At 43.6% G+C, this 20591-nt stretch overlaps 1 protein-coding gene across 2 annotated transcripts in view; it reads left to right on the forward strand.

The window, feature by feature from the left end:
• The window catches only part of PARD3B (par-3 family cell polarity regulator beta), a 652714-nt gene that overhangs the window by 303947 nt on the left and 328176 nt on the right, over positions 1-20591 (forward strand). Inside the window, exon 16 of one of the 2 annotated variants that reach the window (XM_079976360.1) lies at positions 6272-6316. The exons of the other annotated variant lie outside the window; for it this stretch is intronic. Within the exon in view, the coding sequence (XP_079832486.1) occupies positions 6272-6316 (45 nt within the window). The remainder of the gene's footprint in view (positions 1-6271; positions 6317-20591) is intronic. 2 annotated transcript variants of the gene reach the window in all.

The following is a 20591-nucleotide window of genomic DNA, read 5'->3' on the forward strand; positions in this document are numbered from 1 at the left end:
GTGGCACTGTGGTCTAAACCACTGAGCCACTTGGGCTCGCCTATCAGAAGGTCGGCAGCTCGAATCTGCATGACGGGATGAGCTCCTGTTGCTCTGTCCCAGCTTCTGCCAACCTAGCAGTTCGAAAGCACACCAGTGCAAGTAGATAAACAGGTACTGCTGCAGCGGGAAGGTAAATGGCATTTCTGTGCACTCTGGTTTCTGTCATGGTGTTCTGTTTGTGCCAGAAGCGGTTTAGTCACGCTGGCCACCTGACCTGGAAAGCTGTCTGTGGACAAACGCCGGCTCCCTTGGCCTGAAGCAAGATGAGCACCACACCCTATAGTCAAGTTTGACTGGACTTAACCATCCAGGGGTCCTTTACCATTTATTTATTTATTTATTTATTAGTAAGCCCTCTTGTTGCCTTCAAAGTTTAATATTGATTAGTATCTACTCTTGAACAGGAATTCTTAAGTAAAAAAAAATCTAAACTTAAAAGCTGCCCCTCCAAGCACTGGAATAATAGACAATATCAATCCCTTTTCTGTAATACCCATGAATGGCTCGGCGATGCTGAAGATTCAGGCCGAGAAGAGAGATTATATTCCTTCATAAACTCTGTTCCGTGAGAAGTTTTGATAACAAAGTGGTGGTGGTTATGCCACGGGAGCTGAGCAGAATTGATAACAGCATGCCACAAAGTTCAATTAGGATTTAGTTTATTAATGTTTTACAGTATTTCATTGCAAGGGGATTATTCAGCTTCATTTAGTGCGTGGGGAAAGTAGGTGCAGCAAAAAAAGAAGTGTAAAATAAGCTAGGATGGGCTTAATTAACAATGAATTACTTAGGAGAGGTGAAAACGCTATGGAAAGGAACAATTTGCATCATCACAAAGATAACAATAGTTTGTACAGCCCATGTGCATTCTTGAAAATGCATCCCAGTGGACTGCACTGCCATGAAACTAAGCTGGAATTGAGCAAAAGTAATGAATAGCAGAGTTTAAGTATAAGTGAAACTGAGCTTCGCAGAACTTCTTCCACCTGTCTGGGACCAGGGAGTGCATAGGCCCAGTGTTTTGTCTAGGCACAGTCAGGCTCATCCATATAGCACCAAACCATAGTTTAGTGTGCATAAACAAATGCTGGCAAACCTCGATGAACTGAAAAAACGTTGTAAAGAAGAGCAGGTCAAAATTCCTCCACAACGATGTGAGAGAGGGAAAAAGTCCTACAGAAAACGATCACTTCCAAGTTATTGCTGCTAAAGGTTGTTCTACAAGTTATGTGCTTAGTTTTTCACACATTTTGGCTTTTAATATATATATATTTAAAATAAATCAGGACACAGGGTAATAGGTCATGTGTTGTTGTTCATCTCAGTTTGTATTTACCTAATGTTAAGACCTGCTAAGGAACAGGGTCCATGGGGTCACGAAGAGTCGGACATGACTAAACGACTAAACAACAACAACAACAACATTGTTATTATGTCCTGAGATGTAAAACCACAGAATTCAAAGAGGATGTACTTTCTTTCCCCCCATGACTGTAGTCAGGGCTGTCTTTACCCGGGGGTGCAGGGCACCCAGGCACCAGATTATGGGGGGAGCCAGGCGCCCACTGCTGCAGCCGCCTAAGCTCTTAACTATCTACCTGTTGTTGTTGTTGTTGTTGTTGTTGTTGTTGTCGTTTAGTCGTGTCCGACTCTTCGTCCCACGCCATGCACTCCTGTCTTCCACTGCCTCCCGCAGTTTGGTCAAACCCATGCTGGTAGCTTGGAGAACACTGTCCAACCATTTCGTCCTCTGTCGTCTTCTTCTCCTTGTGCCCTCCATCTTTCCCAAAATCAGGGTCTTTTCCAGGGAGTCTTCTCTTCTCATGAGGTGGCCAAAGTATTGAAGCCTCAGCTTCACAATCTGTCCTTCCAGTGAGCGCTCAGGGCTGATTTCCTTCAGAATGGAGAGGTTTGATCTTCTTGCAGTCCATGGGACTCTCAAGAGTCTCCTCCAGCACCATAATTCAAAAGCATCAATTCTTCGGCGATCAGCGATCAGCCTTCTTTATGGTCCAGCTCTCACTTCCATACATCACTACTGGGAAAGCCATAGCTTTAACTATACGATCTACCTGTTATGAAATAATAAATAATTTTGATCAAGCTAAAAAAGCAAAAGGACTTTCGACTTTGTGCGCTCATTTACCAAAGATACGCTGTGCCAGTGGCAGCGCTTGTCATTCACACACACACAAAAAAAATAATGCCCTCCTCCTCACCCACCCCCGGTGTCCACACTCCCCTCCCCTTTTTCCTTTTTTGACTGGATTCTGCGTGAGCTGGAGGCAAACAAACTGGAACCAAGAAGCAGGAGCTGCCGGCTTGGGAGATGCCTGCTGGCAACTGGCAGCGAGGAGGCTGCTGGGCGACTCGGGCTCTCCAGGATCGCGCCCTTTCTGCCCTTTCTGCCGGTTCACCAACCTCCCAAACATAGCGCCCCTCCCGGCGCCTGGCTACCGCCTTGAGCTCTGCGCACACCTCTCAGGCACCCGCCGGCTTGGATCGCCATGCCGATACGCCAGACCTGCCTGCGGCTCGGCATGGATGGGGAGGCTCAGAGGGGAGCCCTGGCTGTGCTGCTACTGTTGCTGCTGCCTGCCGGCCTGCCTGCTGGCTGGTGCTGGGTGCCGAAGTCTCGTCAACCCCTCCTGGAGCCTGCCCACAGCACGTCACTTTTGTTTCTTTTTCCTCCCTTCTTTTGTAAACGAGAGATAAGGCATAAGCGTGGTGTCTGACATAAGCATAATAAAAGTTAATTTGGGGGCTAAACTAAATTTGGGGGGCGCTGGGCGGATCTTTGCACCCCGGTGGTGCGTATGCTAAAGACGGCCCTGGCTCTAGTTCTAAGCAGGGGACAGAAGCTTTCAGTCTCATTCCATGCTTGGAAGAGGACGAGAGGTAAAAGATAAGCATATGATGTTCTTGCTCTAGTTCATAATTTAGCATGACATCTGATTCAGGCCTATAAATGTATAGAACCAGTCTGTGCCCTAGCACTGATAAGTGTTTTCATTAACCAAGTAATGCAGAAGTAATAGTATGTTTCTGAATATACTGTCAGCTGCATAGAAGTATCTTAGTAAAGGTAAAGGGACCCCTGACCATTAGGTCCAGTCGTGGCCGACTCTGGGGTTGCGGCGCTCATCTCACTTTATTGGCCGAGGGAGCAGGCGTACAGCTTCCGGGTCATGTGGCCGTCAGGATTAAGCTGCTTCTGGCGAACCAGAGCAGTGCACGGAAACACTGTTTACCTTCCTGCCGAAGTGGTACATATTTATCTACTGGCACTTTGACGTGTTTTCAAACTGCTAGGTTGGCAGGAGCTGGGACCGAGCAACGGGAGCTCGCCCCGTCGCGGGGATTCCAACCGCTGACCTTCTGATCGGCAAGTCCTAGGCTCTGTGGTTTAACCCACAGCACCACCCGCGTCCCCATAAGTATCTTAGAAGTATCTTAAGAGAGTCTTACAAACTGGCACACACACACAGGGTATAACACATTTTTCCTTTCTTTTTACCGTGCCTAGCTTGATTTTTTGAGAATAGGCTAAATAAACTTCTGTTCCTCGTTGTTTCCCACATTTAACATCGAAATCTATTTCTTAAGTATTTAAAGATGATTGCAGTGTATTTTGGAAGTTATCCTAGGTTTATAAATACTTACTTTTAATGTATAACTGTAAAGTCAGTCCATTACATTAGAGATGAATAATGTCCACTTATGCTAAAAAGAGTTCCCACTCAAAAACAAAACAGCTTTAAAAAAATTATGTAAAAGGATGGTTTCGAGCCAGAATTTGACATGTTTTCTGTGAGTAATATGCAGCCATCCCTAAATGAGGAAAGGCTGCGGTGGATAAATAAGAGCTGCTGGAGTCATGTTATTGGCACAATCATTGACTTAAAATTAATTGATGGTGCTATATCTTTATTATGCTGAAAGGGCTGTGTAAGGATAATATCCATCTGGAGAGCAAGCATCAGATTTTCCCCCTGCCTGCAAATATGTTCAGATCAGGGAAAGTAATTTATTTAGATCCTTAAAAGCATGCAAGAAGTGTTTGTATTTGGAAACAGGACCTTGACTGAATAATCTGCTTTTTAGATGGTTTCGGTTCAGCTTTTTACAGATAGAATACTTGTGACTTTTTCAAGGAGGTTTTTAGTGGGGGTGCTAGTTATTTTTCATTGTGCCGTAGCTTGTCTAAATCTGTTTATATTATAGCTCATCTAAGCTTAGTTTCTCTTAGCCCTTCCTTCCCTTTGAACATATCTGGCTCTAGTATTGAGGCAGGAATCCTACACTGTTGGAGTCTAGGGAGAGCACTGGGCTTCAGCCTGGAGGGACGCAACAGGATTCAGAGGGGGAGTTGGCAAGGGCGGAGGAAGCGGGGTACAGTGCGGGCGGGCCACCCTGGGTGTCAGCACTGAGGGGGGTGACAAAATGCCTGGCTGCACTCACCGCGGGGCCTGCAGCGCACCTGAGCCATGCGTCTCTCCTGGGAGAGACGTGGTTGCTTGGGCGCACACAGGCTCTGCATTGCTTAAATGGTCCGCTCGCTGCCTCCCCCCACCCAAGCTGTAGGGCGGCTGAGTAGGAGGAGACAGGCAGACTCCTCAGAGGCCCCACGGAGCATCCTGCCCTGGCTCGCCCCGCCCCCGCAGGTGGCTGGCCCCACCCCTGGGAATTGGGTCCAGCACTCTTTGCCCAGGCAAGGCAGCACTTCCAGAGAAGCAATGAGACATGTCCACCTAGACTTAGCATCTGTTAGCAGTTTATAGCCAGTGTGGTGCAGTGGTTAAGAGTGGTAGACTCGTAATCTGGTGAACCGGGTTCGCGTCTCCGCTCCTCCACCTGCAGCTGCTGGGTGACCTTGGGCTAGTCACGCTTCTCTGAAGTCTCTCAGCCCCACTCACCTCACAGAGTGTTTGTTGTGGGGGAGGAAGGGAAAAAGGAGAATGTTAGCCACTTTGAGACTCCTTCAGGTAGTGATAAAGCGGATATCAAATCTAAAGTTGTTGTTGTCGTCGTCGTCGTCTCCTCCTCCTCCTCCTCCTCCTTCTTCCATATATTTCTGCAGAAAGTGAGGGTTTATTACAAGTAAGGGTCTCATCCATTCTTCCTTGGTTTTAAACTTTTGGGTGGGTGTGCAAACTTTTTAGAAAAACGTCTCGTCTCCACTGCAGTTGTGAACTCCTCATTGCTGTTCCTTGAATCATGGCCCTTGGCCCTAGACCGGGATCTTCCCCACCAACCCTTTGCCCCGTGAGAGCTCTTGGGCTGAATCAGCTGCTTTCATACTGCTGAATCGGTACTGTTACTCTTCTTTAAAAGGTTGATCACTTCCATATTTTCCAATAAGAGCACATGCTGTTGAGTTTTGGGGCAGGAACCGAGACACTCAGGCCTCCCTGAACCACCTATGCTTTTAAAACAATTAATAATAACTCAAAAAACATGCCTTGTTTGGCAGGGTCTTTATTTATATTAAATTATAATAATATCATAACCTGAAAGCCAAATGGGTGTGGAGTGAGCCTCTTAGCATCCAATAGTCCCCCCCCCCTGAGAAATAAAAATAATGTTGTAAATAGTGGTGACTAGTTCATTCATGCAATCCTTTGAAAGAACATACATGAATTAGTTGTGATGTAAGCTAGGAAGCTTGGGTAAGAGAACTATGAAAAATTATCATTTCTCTAGACTTAAGTGTTCTGCCCAGAGACAGTGGGCTTATTGGGAAAGTTAAATGTGGGGCAAAATGATGGGTCTGTGCCAACATACAAGTCAGCTGTGAGCTTTAAGCATCTGGATGGTGTGTAAGTTTCAAAATGGGAAGTTTAGTAATCATACAATAGGAAGTTTAGCAATCCATGCAAATATGTATGGATAAGGACTTGTGTCAGGATCAGTCAAGTGCAGACAATTCTCTTGCACACTGAACAGATTCCCAAATCTGTGAAAAAGACCTGTGTGTATCTTTTTGTAGATTATAACATATGATGAATTTGTATACTCCTTTGGCGTTTCTATAACATAAATAGTACATACCTTCCATTGGCTTCTAGGAAATATTTTTTATACGTGTTTTGGGCACCAAAAACAGGACCTTAACAAGTTTTGCTAAGAAAGGATTAAGCGCTGGTGGAAAACTGAGTATCTGTTAAATAAATGTTTGATTCATGACAATATCTGTTAACTGTTTCTCTTTTCCCTCCATTTTCTTCAGTGCCAGATGAAAGCAATGTTTGCTTGTTGACTGAACATAAACTAGGTAAGAGATTCTTGGTTTGATTTGACTATGCTGCACAGAGTTCTTGTCTAGTTCACACAAACTAAATTTGCTTTAAATGCTGCTCTGTACAGGCCCAGGCAAAGTATTTGAAAGGTCTTGTATTAGTTCTGAGTTTTGGATCTTCTCCCTTTATATATTGTGGAATGCCTCTGGGACAACCTACTTGTTCTGTCTTGATTATGAAAGCACACCAAATAGAAATGTAGAGTTGTGTGGGGTTTTTTAAAGTGTGTCTTCTTGTTCAGTAAATGGAACTACAAGTTTTTTCAGGAGATCTTGGAATGTGAATTGAATGAAAACTTCTTACTTCATAATTTGAGTTGGCCTGAATGCACTTGTTTATGAGTATCCATGGATCATGCAGAGGAAAAAATATTAAAGTCCATATTTTTTCCTCAACTCCCCTTACTTTTCTGTTCTGAAGTATTTAGTATCTATTGGATTCAAACTGGTCCTGCAACATGGGGTCTGTCTGGGAGGGACAATAAATATATCCCTTCTTCATACTGGAAGCATTCGCACGGTGAGCGTTACTCTTGATTGCATCAGGCAAGAAGCTCACAAGCTAAGAAACATTTTTAAGTTCTCCTATGCAAGTTTAGAAAATTACTTAACTTCCTCAGAAACAGAATGTCAGAGAGAAATATTTTGGTACCTTTTCTACTTATCTTCAGAAGCTATGCCCTGTTTGAAAAGGGTATGGGACACTTCGTCATTTTGTATAAGATAAAAAGATTTGCAAGCGTTAGAAAAATAGTGTTATCACATTCATATGCCCTAAAAATGATTCCCCCCCCCCCCCCAGAATTAAAGTATATACAAATAGTGAATAATTCTAGGAAATACATGACATTTCTATTCAGCCTTTTTGACATTTAGGCTGCTCATATTTCCTCAGCCAATACCCCTTTAATGTTTCTTGTCTTCCACCCTTCCCCATCTCCACCAATCCTTTCCTTCACCTTTATACTAAAGAGATTTTCTCATTTATTTGAAACTGAGGTTCTCTCTCAGCTGGTACCTTCTGTTTTCCTTGCACCTGAAATTTCTGTTTTCTCTTCATTGAGGAGAATACAATAAAGTTTCCAAGAAGTGACTCATCATTTGGAAAGGTGTGCCCTGTTATTACTCAGAAGGAGGCTTGCAAATATTGCAGCTGCCTTAAGTTTGCCAACGATAAATGCAAGCCCTTCCTGTCAGTCCACATTGGAACAAATCCCATTGCAGACATAAAAGTTGGCAAAGAGTTGCTCAGAAAATCAAGAATCTACCATTTCAAGCTCCAAGTGTGGGTGGGTGGTTTTTTCCCTATCCATAAGTGTCAAGAGCAAATTAGAAAGACAACAACCCTGGGTTTCTGAAAAACAGCCATCAGATTACAGCTGGTCTTCTTGGACCAGCTGTGGGTTTTATAATGTTTTGTGATGGGCCTTCTATCTCCTCTTTATTTATTTATCCATACATGCATAGCTCTGGGGAGCTGCTGTTCCTGCTTGTTGTTGTACGTAATTTCGCTAAAACTATTGATGGGGTTGACAGCCCTCGGTTCCAAACATATCCACATTTTTATAACATTCTTGCTGTCTCTACCACTTTCTCCTGGCATGTAGTATGACACGCTCAAGGCTGTCCACGAAAATTTGGCCCTTACACCTATGAGAAAAAATAACAACTTAACACAGCCCAGAATTGCTGGTCACACTTTTTTTTTTTGGGGGGGGGGTACATTTATAGAAATGGAAAGCAGATGTATTCCTTTTAAGAACCATATGGATTTCCAGACACCTGCCAGTGGCAGTATTTACAACTGAAACATGTATTAGTTTCTAAATGTAATCCACAGTGCTTTTAAATTGTGCCCCCCCCCCAATATATTACAGAATCTACTTTACTTACCCACACTACCCAAACGGATACAATAGCCCAGGGTTTCCTAAACTTGGGTCTTTAGATGTTTTTGGACTCTCCCACTGGTCCTGCTAGCTAGAGATGATGAAACGTAGGTTTACTTACAGAAACATTGTAAAATGAAGGAATGTTAGAAGGATGCTGGAATGAAGTTATGTGGTTTTAGCAGAAATGTTATAAAGGACTAAGTAAAAATGGATTGTTAATTGGTGAAAGAGAATGTAAAATTACAGTATATTAAGATAAATTATTAGGATATAAACAAAGATGGAAAGGAGTTGCTGAAATATCTAACTGAACTAGAATACAAAAAAGGGAGGTCAAGGAAACAAGCAAATGAAAGATAAGTTATGGGAAGGTTTGATTTGTTTTTTAATTGTTTGTATTTTTCTGTTTGTTTGTTGTTTGTTTTTGTTTGTTTTTACTTATTGTGATGTATTGTCTTGTTTTTTTGCTTAATTTGGTGTTTTTTTCTTTTTTCCTTTTGTAACCTTTAAAACTTGAATAAATATTATTTTTTTTAAAAAAAAGAGAGACGTAGTCCAGACACTGCCGGAGATCCTAGTTTGGGAAACTGCTATAGCCGATGGAACTATAGCCAATGGAAAGCTGTGCTCTCTTTGCTTAAAGCCTCTGCTCTGTATTGCACTCCACAGAGCAGAGATTATTTGGGGGGGGGGGAGAGACAATACATTCCTCCTCCAGCTGCAGGCAATGCACTGTCACAGGCGGGTACATACATAGTGTGATACTGCCATGTTGTTGTTTTCCTTTTGGAGAGAGACCACTGTCTGCATTCCCTTGTTCCAGGAAACAGAACAAAAATTTACAGGCAGTGACTTAGGCATTCCCTATTGGTTGCCAAACTCATCATTTTTTTCAGCATTAGAAAAGTAAACACCATCTTGACAACCCATTAGTGTAGACTGGGCAGGTCCTTACTCAGTATGCGTGAACTAGCTGCATATTGTGGATTGCAGATTTTAGCATTGTTGTTGTTGTTGTTTAGTCGTTTAGTTGTGTCTGACTCTTCATGACCCCATGGACCAGAGCACACCAGGCACTCCAGTCTTCCACTGCCTCCCGCAGTTTGGTCAAACTCATGCTGGTAGCTTCGAGAACACTGTCCAACCATCTCGTCCTCTGTCGTCGTCTTCTCCTTGTGCCCTCCATCTTTCCCAACATCAGGGTCTTTTCCAGGGAGTCTTCTCTTCTCATGAGGTGGCCAAAGTATTGGAGCCTCAGCTTCAGGATCTGTCCTTCCAGTGAGCACTCAGGGCTGATTTCCTTAAGAATGGAGAGGTTTGATCTTCTTGCAGTCCATGGGACTCTCAAGAGTCTCCTCCAGCACCAGAATTCAAAAGCATCAATTCTTCGGCTATCAGCCTTCTTGATGGTCCAGCTCTCACTTCCGTACATCACTACTGGGGAAACCATAGCTTTAACTATACGGGCCTTTGTTGGCAAGGTGATGGCTCTGCTTTTTAGCTTACTAACCTATATAGCATACTTATATGGCTAAATCTTTGAGTGCTGACCTACTCCTCTCCCCCCCCCCCCCCCCATTTTCCCCTTCCATCCTGCGGTTATTTTAATTTGCATTGGCGCTGTTGTTGTGTTGATATAAACAGGAAGATCCAACATTCAATATTAATTTAAGTTTTAACCAACAAACAGCACAAATACTGTTCTTGCCTGGAGGCCTAAGATGACACAAAAGGAAAAAGGGGTGAGAAAGAAGAGGCAAACAAGCCAACTTAGGCACCAGTTCTTACCATTCATGAAGATCTCAGAAAGACTAGGTTGAATGGAGGAGAGTGGAATGGCACAGCACTCTCATCTTCCCCAAAGCAGCCGCCTGCTGCAAATGATTCCTAATAATATTTACTAGACGCTTTCATCTGGCTAGACAGTTTACTATTGAACCCACAGTGAACTGGAAGCAGTGAGTCTTAAATGGGGGCAGCAAGCCGAAGAAGAGACCAGGAGGTGAATATTCCCCCCTGTCCAATCTGCAGCATTTCTAGACAATACTTTCAAGGGTGTAGGAGGCAAAGTGGAAAAGTAATAAGCCCTTTGGGGTATGTGGTGTAATGTTGGGATGGTGGCAAGGTTACTGAGCCACAATTGCTGCAAAATACCATATTCCAGCAAGCTGCGTTTACATGGGTGGTTAGTGCTGTAGTGTATTTGCCACAAAAACTCACAAGATGCCTCTCTTAATTTGAGCTGTTATAAAAGTGCAACTAACTGTTGTGTGTTATAGTACTTATAATGGAATTGGTAAGAAGGATTTATGTACAGGTTATTGTTTATGTTGGGCAAATGCTGCCCTTTCCCCTTGTTTATGCAAAGTCACAAATGGTATTCCATTAGCCTCACAGCTATTTGCTTTATTTTCATTTTTCATATGGCTCCCTCTTTCTTTCTTTTCCTTTTTCCTTTTGATTTAATGCTTGCGACTCTCTTAATATGTATTGACTGTCTGCTGAGCTCTCTGCTGACACAGCTCTTTAAAATGATACAGTACTGGAGAAAAGCTGATGAGTCCTCCTTTACGAGCTTTGACATATTAATTAGCAAAGTGGACCAAAAGAAAGAAACCTTTGCTATTTTCTATTTTAATTTTCTAAAACACATGTATATTGAGATTTTAAACCAATAGCTCCCATCAAAAGGACTAATGCGTGTCGGGAAGGCTCCACGTTCCAGCAGGTTAACACAGTGATCTTTTCCACTTCCTAAGACCACACTGGTTGCCAAATTAAGTTCCTTTTTTTTCCTGGATGTCTGTTCTTTTAGAGAATCTGATGGTGTTATCATTTGTTGCATGAACACCAGAAAAAGTTGAATTCTCAGGAGTGTAAAGTTGGATGTAACTCATAAGCTAACCACAGTTAACTGGACAAATTGCGGTGAATCTTAGCTATGATTAACAGAAACCATACTTCCCTAAGCTGTCTTAGTGGCAGGAAGGTAAATGGCGTTTCCATGTGCTCTGGCACTCGTCACAGTGTCCCATTGCGCCAGAAGCAGTTTAGTCATGCTGGCCACATGACCCAGAAAGCTGTTTGTGGACAAACGCTGGCTCCCTCGGCCTGAAAGCGAGATGAGCGCTGCAACCCCATAGTCACCTTTGACTGGACCAGGGTTCTTATATTTACCTTAGTTTTAATAACCATAGATAAGATTTGCCACATTTTAGGGTTTGCTTGTAGTGTTAACTGTGGGAGTTTCCAATCTTCTCTTCATGTGACCATGCAACCAGGGGAAGGAACGAGCACATGTTCCCAAGTCTCGCTGTGGCACATCCTTGTATTGATAAACCATGGTTTAGCATTACTTGTGATCCATGTGCAAAGTTTAGGTATTGCTTACGTCCCTTAATTTGTGTTCTGCAGTAGATGATTGTTCACATATTTGGAACCTTAATTTATGATGAGCTGTTTTTTCAGGACTCTCAGTTGGGGGAGAAAAAATGGTTCATGAAAGCTATACAGTGGTACCTCGGGTTAATTACTTAATTCATTCCGGAGGTCTGTTCTTAACCTGAAACTGTTCTTAACATGAAGCACCACTTTAGCTAATGGGGCCTCCAGCTGCCACCACCGCGCGATTTCTGTTCTCATCCTAAAGCAAAGTTCTTAACCTGAAGCACTATTTCTGGGTTAGCAGAGTCTGTAACCTGAAGCATATGTAACCCGAGGTACCACTGTCTAGAACATCTTTTCCAAGACATCTTTCATTCTTAAGCTTTTTTTAGTTTTCTATAAGCTTAATAATTCTAACCTTAATGCTTCCTCTCACTTTATCCAGAACTGAAGATTAGCTAACTGGACAGTGATTGTTTGGATCCCCTCCTAAATCCCATCTTTAGGTTGTCTACTTTCCAATTCCCTGGTATGGAGACAGACTTTTGCAACAAGTTGCATATTTTGTTAGACAATCAGCAGTTTCTTTTACTTTTTCCTTTAAGAACTATTGCGTCTGTGCAAACTGGACCTCGAGACTTGTTAATTTTCAAGAAACTTCAACTCTAGCCAACTTTATTGGACTTTATTCTCCTGTTAAATTCAGACGATAATAAAATCCTGGTGACCATCTTGTCCAACATACTATTCTCACAATGGCCAGCCAGATGTTTGTGGGAAACCCTTAGCACTCTTCCCGCCCTCCACTGTTTCCGACAACTGTCATGATACCAGTTCAAGCAGGGTATCTTTTCTACATATTCCCTAACGAAGTCAGACACAAATAATTAATTTGGATACTCTGAAATATCCCTCTCATCCTTTAGAACTCTTTTCACTCCTTTGTCATCTAACGATCGAACCACCATCCTGTCCGGCTTCCCCCTGATATATTCTAAAGATTTCTTCCTGTTGGTCTTAATGTTTTTAGCAATAAAGGTAAAGGGACCCCTGACCATTAGGTCCAGTCGTGACCGACTCTGGGGTTGCGGTGCTCATCTCGCTTTATTGGCCAAGGGAGCTTCCGGGTCATGTGGCCAGCATGACTATGAGCAGTGCACGGAAACGCTGTTTACCTTCCTGCCAGAGCGGTACCTATTTATCTACTTGCACTTGACATGCTTTTGAACTGCTAGGTTGGCAGGAGCAGGGACTGAGCAACAGGAGTTCACCCCGTCGCAGGGATTCGAACCACCGACCCTCTGATCTGCAAGTCTTAGGCTCTGTGGTTTAACCCACAGCACCACCTGTGTCCCTCTGTTTTTAGCAATATGTGGCTCCAAATTCTTTCTTTTTTTGTACTCCTGTCATCAACATACAGAGTTTTGGCAGAGTTTGTGCTGCTCCCTATTCTCAATTGGGGAAGGCTTCCATTTTCTGAAGTCAGCCTTTCTGCTTTTTATAGCTTCCTTGCCTCTGTTCATTAATCACGCTGGCATCATCTTGAATTTTTTTTTTTTTTAGTACATTTCCTAATCTGTTGATATACATTCTAGCTGAGTTTCTATCATAATGATTTAAAATAGCTTCCCAAGTGCCTTGGAGAAAGTTAGCCCATTTAGTTCTCCCTTTCAGCTTCCTTCTAAATAATCACCCGCTTTTGAAATAAAATGCGACGGTGTTGGACTTTCTTCCCAACTTTTCATGTGCATTGAATCCGATAGGGAATAGAGTCTAGCAGGAAGTGAGAAAAGGAAGGACTGGAGTCAATGTCTAAGTCAAACTTCCCCAACCTGGCATCTTCCAGATGTTCTTGGACCATATCTCTCATCACTTCTGACTGTTGGAGGCTGATGGTGTTGGTGGTTCACTCCCATTATGAATGAATGAATCTTTATTTGCATCAGCCATCGGCCATAGCAATAAAACAACTGTACGATATACAAAGAATAGAAATAAAAAGTCAATTATATAAAATACATTTTACAGTTTTGACTCAATTGTCAAATAATGGATCTTATTCTGATTGCCCCAGCTAAAAACCTTGCAACCTTTGCTGTCACCTGCTCATCTTCATCTGCCAAGAGAAAGGACACTGGGGCAGTGGTTGGGTGACCCGGAATGGACAATAAAAGAGGGGTGATAATCTCATTCCTCAAGTCTTTATAAAGAGTGCAAGGGCATGTGCCACCAATTTGGTACTGCCATCTCCACAGGGACATAAGCGTTTTTCGTGTGGAATCTGTTGGAATCGTTCCTCAAGTACCGCCGAGGGCAATACATTCAATCTTGTGAGAGTAAAAGTGTGTCTATATTTTAGAATTGCTAGGTTATGCAGATAGGGTGCCAGAGAGTCGAAATGGGTAGGTGGAAAATAGCCATACCAAGGGCAAAATTTCCTTATTGTGGCCAAGTTGTTCTGATGCTTGATATCATTTAAAGGTAAAGGTAAAGGAACCCTGACCATTAGGTCCAGTCGTGACCGACTCTGGGGTTGCGGCGCTCATCTCGCTTTATTGGCCGAGGGAGCCAGCGTACAACTTCCAGGTCATGTGGCCAGCATGACTAAGCCGCTTCTGGCGAACCAGAGCAGTGCACGGAAACGCCGTTTCCCTTCCCGCTGGAGAGGTACCTATTTATCTACTTGCACTTTGACGTGTTTTCGAACTGCTAGGTTGGCAGGAACAGGGACCAAGCAACGGGAGCTCACCCAGTTGTGGTGATTCAAACTGCCGACCTTCTGATCGGCAAGCCCTAGGCTCTGTGGTTTAACCCACAGCACCACCCGCGTCCCTAATATCATTTAGGCGCTGACAAATTAGACTGTTTGCTTTACTAAAACCCAAAGTGAGTAGCTGTTGTGGTGATAAACCACAAGAGTAAAGTTTTTCATAGACAATGCTAGTCCAGGTGCTCTTGTGACAATCTTGCAGCACTAGGGATATTAGACCAGGAGGATTTGAGTTTAGGTGAAGCCAGTAGTTAAGTGTCCTACTCCAAATCTGTAATTCTACCGAGGGAATTATCTTTTCTTCCCTCCATCCTAGCCCTGTCCAAGAACAGCCATAGCTGGAGTATTAGTCACAGCTGGTAAAAAACCCAAAAAACCCCTCCCTTGACCATTGAGGACACCTTTGCTTCCAGTGACAATGTTGAATCTAAGAGGTGCCCTCAAGCTATATACTTGCTCCTTCAGGGAGAGTACAGCTCTGTCAAGAACAGGCAATCTGCCAGTTTCCCAAACTTGGGAACTGCTTGCCCATGGGGCTTCTGGCTTATTAGGATTCACCTTCAGTTTGTTGGCCCATCACCAACCCCTCATCACCTTCAAGCAACTGTTTAAAACCATTGGGGTCGAGATGGTACCCTGAGGGGAAGCCCATATGCCAGGGGGCTGACATACAGTCACTCAAAGTCACTCTGTGTTAATGGTCTTGCAGGAAGGAATGGCACCACTGAGGGAGAGTGCCACCTTTTCCCACAGAGCTGGTCCAGGAAGACAGCATGGTCAGCCATCTTGAATACCTCTGAGAGATCAAGTAACAACAGCAGGATTGCACTCCCCCGTCAGGATTTACGATCTCTTCCTCACACCAAGAGACAACAGGCTGGTGGTTTTATAACGTCCAGATTTATTGCTATTTACACAGTAGTTCAGTCCGAGTACACCGCTCAATCTTCCTCGCTAGATAGGTCAGTTGAGCCCACTGGAGTGTGGGATCTTTTCCAACAGGAAATACGCCATCGGCTGCTGCTCCTCTTGTGGGCTTGACACCAAGCCTGAACTCTCCAAAAGCAAGGAAATTCCGGAACAGACCATCCAGCTTGCATCTCCTCCTCTGAAAGCATGTCTGAAAGTTGCGGCTCCTCTGCCTGCCTTAAATTTCCCTGGGAATTTATGACTAGTATTCCAGGGGAGGAGGGGCTTGCTTCACTCTCTGCCTGTGAAGAAAGCAAACCTCCATCTCTTTCTGCCTCCCCGCTCCTTGGGCCTCGGATCCCTCACTTTCACTCTGGGAAGGAACATTTCTGACACCCCCATCCATCAGAGCATAGCTGTCAAGTGTCCCTTATTTGAAGGGACAGTCCCTTATTCCAGCGCCATGTCCCGTTGCTGTTCCTTATTGATGGATGTCCCTTAAATGTCCCTTAAATGATGTCCCTTAAATTTCAAAGGAAGCAGCTCCTCTCCCTCCCTGCCTGCTGGCCAGGGAGGAGGGAGGCCTTAACTGTGTTGCTTGGCTGTGTTGCTCACCCAATAAGAAGTCTAAGAACGACTGGGGGGTGGAGCTTTCATGCTTTGTGTGTGGCTAGTTAATGCAAGCTGAGGGGTTTTTTGAATGCTGGACGCCATTTTGTTGCACATGCTGCTGCAAACTTTGCAGTGCAAAGCCAGGCTGGGGAGCCATCTTAAGTTGAGGCTACATAGGCCTTGTGGTGCATGTGATTCAGATTCTATTCAGTTGAACCTCTGGTTACAAAGTTGGTTGGGCAGTGTTCTCAAAGCTACCAGCATGAGTTTGACCAGACTGCAGGGGGACAGGAAGACTGGAGTGCCTGGAACAGGTGAGGCTGCAGGTCCCTTATTTTGGCTGCTGGTCCCTTATTTTCAAGGCTGCTGGTCCCTTATTTTCCAATCTGTAAGTTGACAGCTATGCATCAGAGTGACCAGGGCCAATTCATCTCCAAAGCCGGTCAAGATGATCTGTATCTTCCAAGAATGTTTGTAGCATGGCCACTACTCTCTCAGTCAACTTACCCAGAAAAGGAGTGTTGACCTATAATTGTCCAGCACAATTTGCTCTGAAGTTCTCACCTTTAGGGAAGTTGTATAATAGCCTCTCTTAAAACCAGAGGCATCTCTCCGTCTAGTAATGAGACATTTACTAGTCTGAACCCGTGCATTGAAACCTCCCTGGCTAGCTTTAATCGGCCAAGGGTCGAGAGATCATGAGGATGGATGCAAATCAGCAAGTACTTTGTCCATGTTCTCAGACTGCATTAACTGAAATTGATCCCACAAAACTCTCTCAGATGGCATATTGGACACCTCATTTGGACTTGCTATAATATCAGCATCAAGGTCACTGTGAAGTCAAGCAATTTTACCCTCAAATGCAGGCAAACAAGTCGCGCTGGGTAGCCAAATATCTAGTGCTTGATGGACTGAAGCTCATGTCAAAAGTCCTCGGACAACTTTTGAAAGCTCCATCTCTTGCAAATCACACCATATCTTGGAAATCATGAATTATATGCAATTCTGCTCATCAAAGGGTGCTCAAATGGGAAACTCTTTCACAGCACCTGGCTGCAAAGCACCTGCAAAATTCCCAAATGATCTCAGCTTGGCAAATAAACATTTCATTTCTGTATGAAAATCCTCTTATATTCAAAAAGACTTGAATCTTGCAGATACATTTTTAAAACTCCTCTGCTGTTAGGCTGCCTTCTAGTCTTTTAAGAAGTTGCATACCCTATACAAACATGCTGACTTTAGAACAACAACAAAATTATGAAATCTTCTGAACAAAGGGAGGGAGGAAAATAGCCTTGGCAGCTTATGCACCATGTCAGAACATGCTTCTGTTGCAGCAAAGCCATTTAGAATTGTGGAGTGCTTTTTAATTTGCTCTGTATTACCCCACCATTGACCTCTGTCTCTTAGCTCTATGCCTCTTGTCAGTGAGTGTCTTTTCAAGTTCCCGTCCTGGTTGAGAGGTCAGCAGATATGCAGGAGGATAGCAGTGGGTGGAGGTTTGTGGGGGGGGGTCTGTTCCATAGAGACTTGAAAAGTTGGCTCTCATCACTGGCAAATGCTGTGAGCTACTGCATGCCACTAAAGAAACCTGCAGTTGCTGATGAGTTCCTAATTTTCCTTAATCCTTTCCCTGCAGATGCTAGATTTTTTTTTCTGCTTGTGACACTCCTCTGGCAGTGGGCATGCTGGAACCACTGATGCCTTGGACTTAATGAAGTTGGAACACTTCCCGGATAATACATCTGCCCTCCTAGTTTTATACCTCAGAGGACAGGAGGAAGATTAACAGAGTACTACTTTACTCTAGTTGTGATGCAGACTTGTAGAATTGGCTACTGTCAAATGCTCAGCAAACAGGGTGGTGGTGGTTCACTTCCATTACCTTACCTTTTCACTCGGCGTCTTCTCCTCCCTCCATCCTTCCACTGATGTGTCCACAGGTAGAATGTTCATAAAGGTAAAGATAAAGGTTAAGTCAAGCCGCAAACAGCTCTGGGGTTGCGGCGCTGCTCTCGCATTACTGGCCGAGGGAGCCGATGTTTGTCTGCAAACAGTTTTTCCAGGTCATGCGGCCAGCATGACTAAGCCACTTCTGGTGAAACCAGAGCAGCGCACGGAAAGGCCGTTTACCTTCCCGCCAGAGCGGTACCTATTTATCTACTTGCACTTTGACTTGCTTTCAAACTGCTAGGTTGGCAGGAGCAGGGACCGAGCAACGGGAGCTCACCCCATCGCGGGGATTCGAACCGCCGACCTTCCGATCGGCAACCCCAGAGGCTCAGTGGTTTAGACCACAGCACCACCCGCTCATACCTTGATGTTAAAGATCTTGAAGCCTTCTCCTTAATACACAGCCTTCTCATAATCAGCAATTTTTTTGCATGGGGGCAATCAATCAGGCAGCTGTTTCATTCACTTTCTGAACTGAGTTTTAGTTTAACTCATTGTTTCTGAAACTTGGGTGCTTTTGGGACTACAATTCCCATCATCCCTAGCTAGCAAGATCAGGGGTCTGGGATTATGGGATTTGTAGTCCAAAAGCAGCTCGAGACCCAAGTTTGGGAAACACTCATTTAACTTCCTTGTGGTATGCAGCAGTGTTTTTCCCCCTTACAGTGGTACCTCAGGTTACATACACTTCAGGTTACAGACTCCACCAACCCAGAAATAGTGCTTCAGGTTAAGAACTTTGCTTCAGGATAAGAACAGAAATCCTGTTGTGGTGGCGTGGCAGGAGCAGGAGGCCCCATTAGCTAAAGTGGTGCTTCAGGTTAAGAACAGACCTCCGGAACAAATTAAGTACTTAACCCGAGGTACCACTGTATTCCCTTTGTAAGAGAACCACCCAAGGTGATGTTATATGTGTGGCATTCTTTAGTAGAACAAAGGAGGGTACTTTTCCTGTTTTATTTGAACAACGTTAATCTGAAAATCCACATACTACATGCGGAGTTTCTCTGGTTTGTAAGATCTGCAAACCAGAGGGGTCATGGGTTATCATGTTTACATGGCAGAGTATAAGGTAACTGAACAGGAATAGGTAGAAGAGCAACAGAAATTAACAGTAACAACAAAAATACAAATTCCAGAATGGCAAATGACTCTGAAAAATGTGGCTTTAGGACCATGTGCATGTATTATCTTTAATAGAGAATTCGTTTTAATTTAAGATTGAATTTTCAAGCATTTTTGCATTACATAGAAGCCTGAAATTTCACAGATAACCATTTTAATTTTAAAAATCATTAAAGCGATCTTTAGGTTGATAAGAGCCACACATTCTTTGTTGACATCAAACATTATTAATCAAATACTTTGTTCCAGATTAAAAATTGGGGATATACCGTTCAGCATGCTCCAGTCAGCAAGATTAGTGCTACCAATGTGTAATGATAAGGAACCCCACTGCAGTGACACATTAATATAAATGCAACTGACTACTGTCGACTGTATATGTTTAATGTGCAGTTAGGGAACTGTGTGTTTTTCTTATAGAACGTAAGAAAGAAGAAGCAAGGTCCAAGTGGTGTTCAAAACACACTTATCCCAGCTGTGCGACAAATACTGTCCAAGTACTGTATTTTAGGAGCCAAGTAGATTGCACTTATAAGTCTGTTCAACTGAAGTTACTACAAGGAGTTGCCTCCAACTGAATTGCAGGCCGGCACTCACACATCCATCTGAATTACTATACTTATCTCAACAATTCAAGTTCAGGCTGGATTGAGTGCATATCTATAGGAATTTAATTTTACATCAGATCAGCTGCTTACTTTCACCTTTAAAAGGGGCACATCTCAGCTGACTGGAAGAAGAAAGGGACATGCTTGAGGAATCCCACACATCAAAAAGAGAAATTGTTCTCCATGAAATAGTTAAGCCTCAGACATCACACTGAACAATAAACTGTAAAGAAACTCATTATGCTGGAAGTGTGAGACTCGGATAAGCCTCCTCAAAAAGAGGGCCAAGTAAGTACTCCAAGATTATAAGGAAGGAAGGAAGGAAGTATACTTAAATGAGTTGGGTCAGCTATTTTTAGGCACAGAAGTTTCTAAGAGACACTTTTGCTGGAATGCTTAAAATGCCAACGTTGGATACGAAATCTTTAAGCAGGAAAATATTCTAATAGAGTAGAAAGCCGTGGACCTCTAATGAAATATACAGAAGTGCTGATACACAATTTTGTGGACACCGAGGGTCGCCAACTTTTTTGGAGCTGTGGGCACATTTGGAATTTCGAGAAAGTTCTGTGGGCACCAGTCACAAAATGGCTGCCACGGGGCTGCGGATAACACAAAATGGCTGCCACATTGAAAAGAGCATAAAGAATGACTGGACTACAAAATGGTGAGGGTGTGACTCTCATCGATGGAGAAGTCACCCACATCAGCCACCACATCAGTCCTCACATCAATTGAAATGTTGTCATGTTTAAAAGGGCATGTATAACACATGAGAGACCAAGCTACCGCAAACACGAACTGAGCAGGAAGAGCGGCTTCTTGTGCATTTTGGATTTCTGATGGGATATATGCTGAGACCACAGACTAGGCACTTGCAGTTTTGTTCCCCAGCTCCTGTATTCAGAACGACAGTGAATATGAAAACGGAAGTTCACTGGGCTAACATCTGGACTGGTAGCCGCTAGATCTAGACATGACTTTGCCCAGTCCAT

Source organism: Podarcis cretensis (assembly GCF_951804945.1).
Source record: "Podarcis cretensis genome assembly, chromosome: 1".
Taxonomy (NCBI): Eukaryota; Metazoa; Chordata; class Lepidosauria; order Squamata; family Lacertidae; genus Podarcis; species Podarcis cretensis.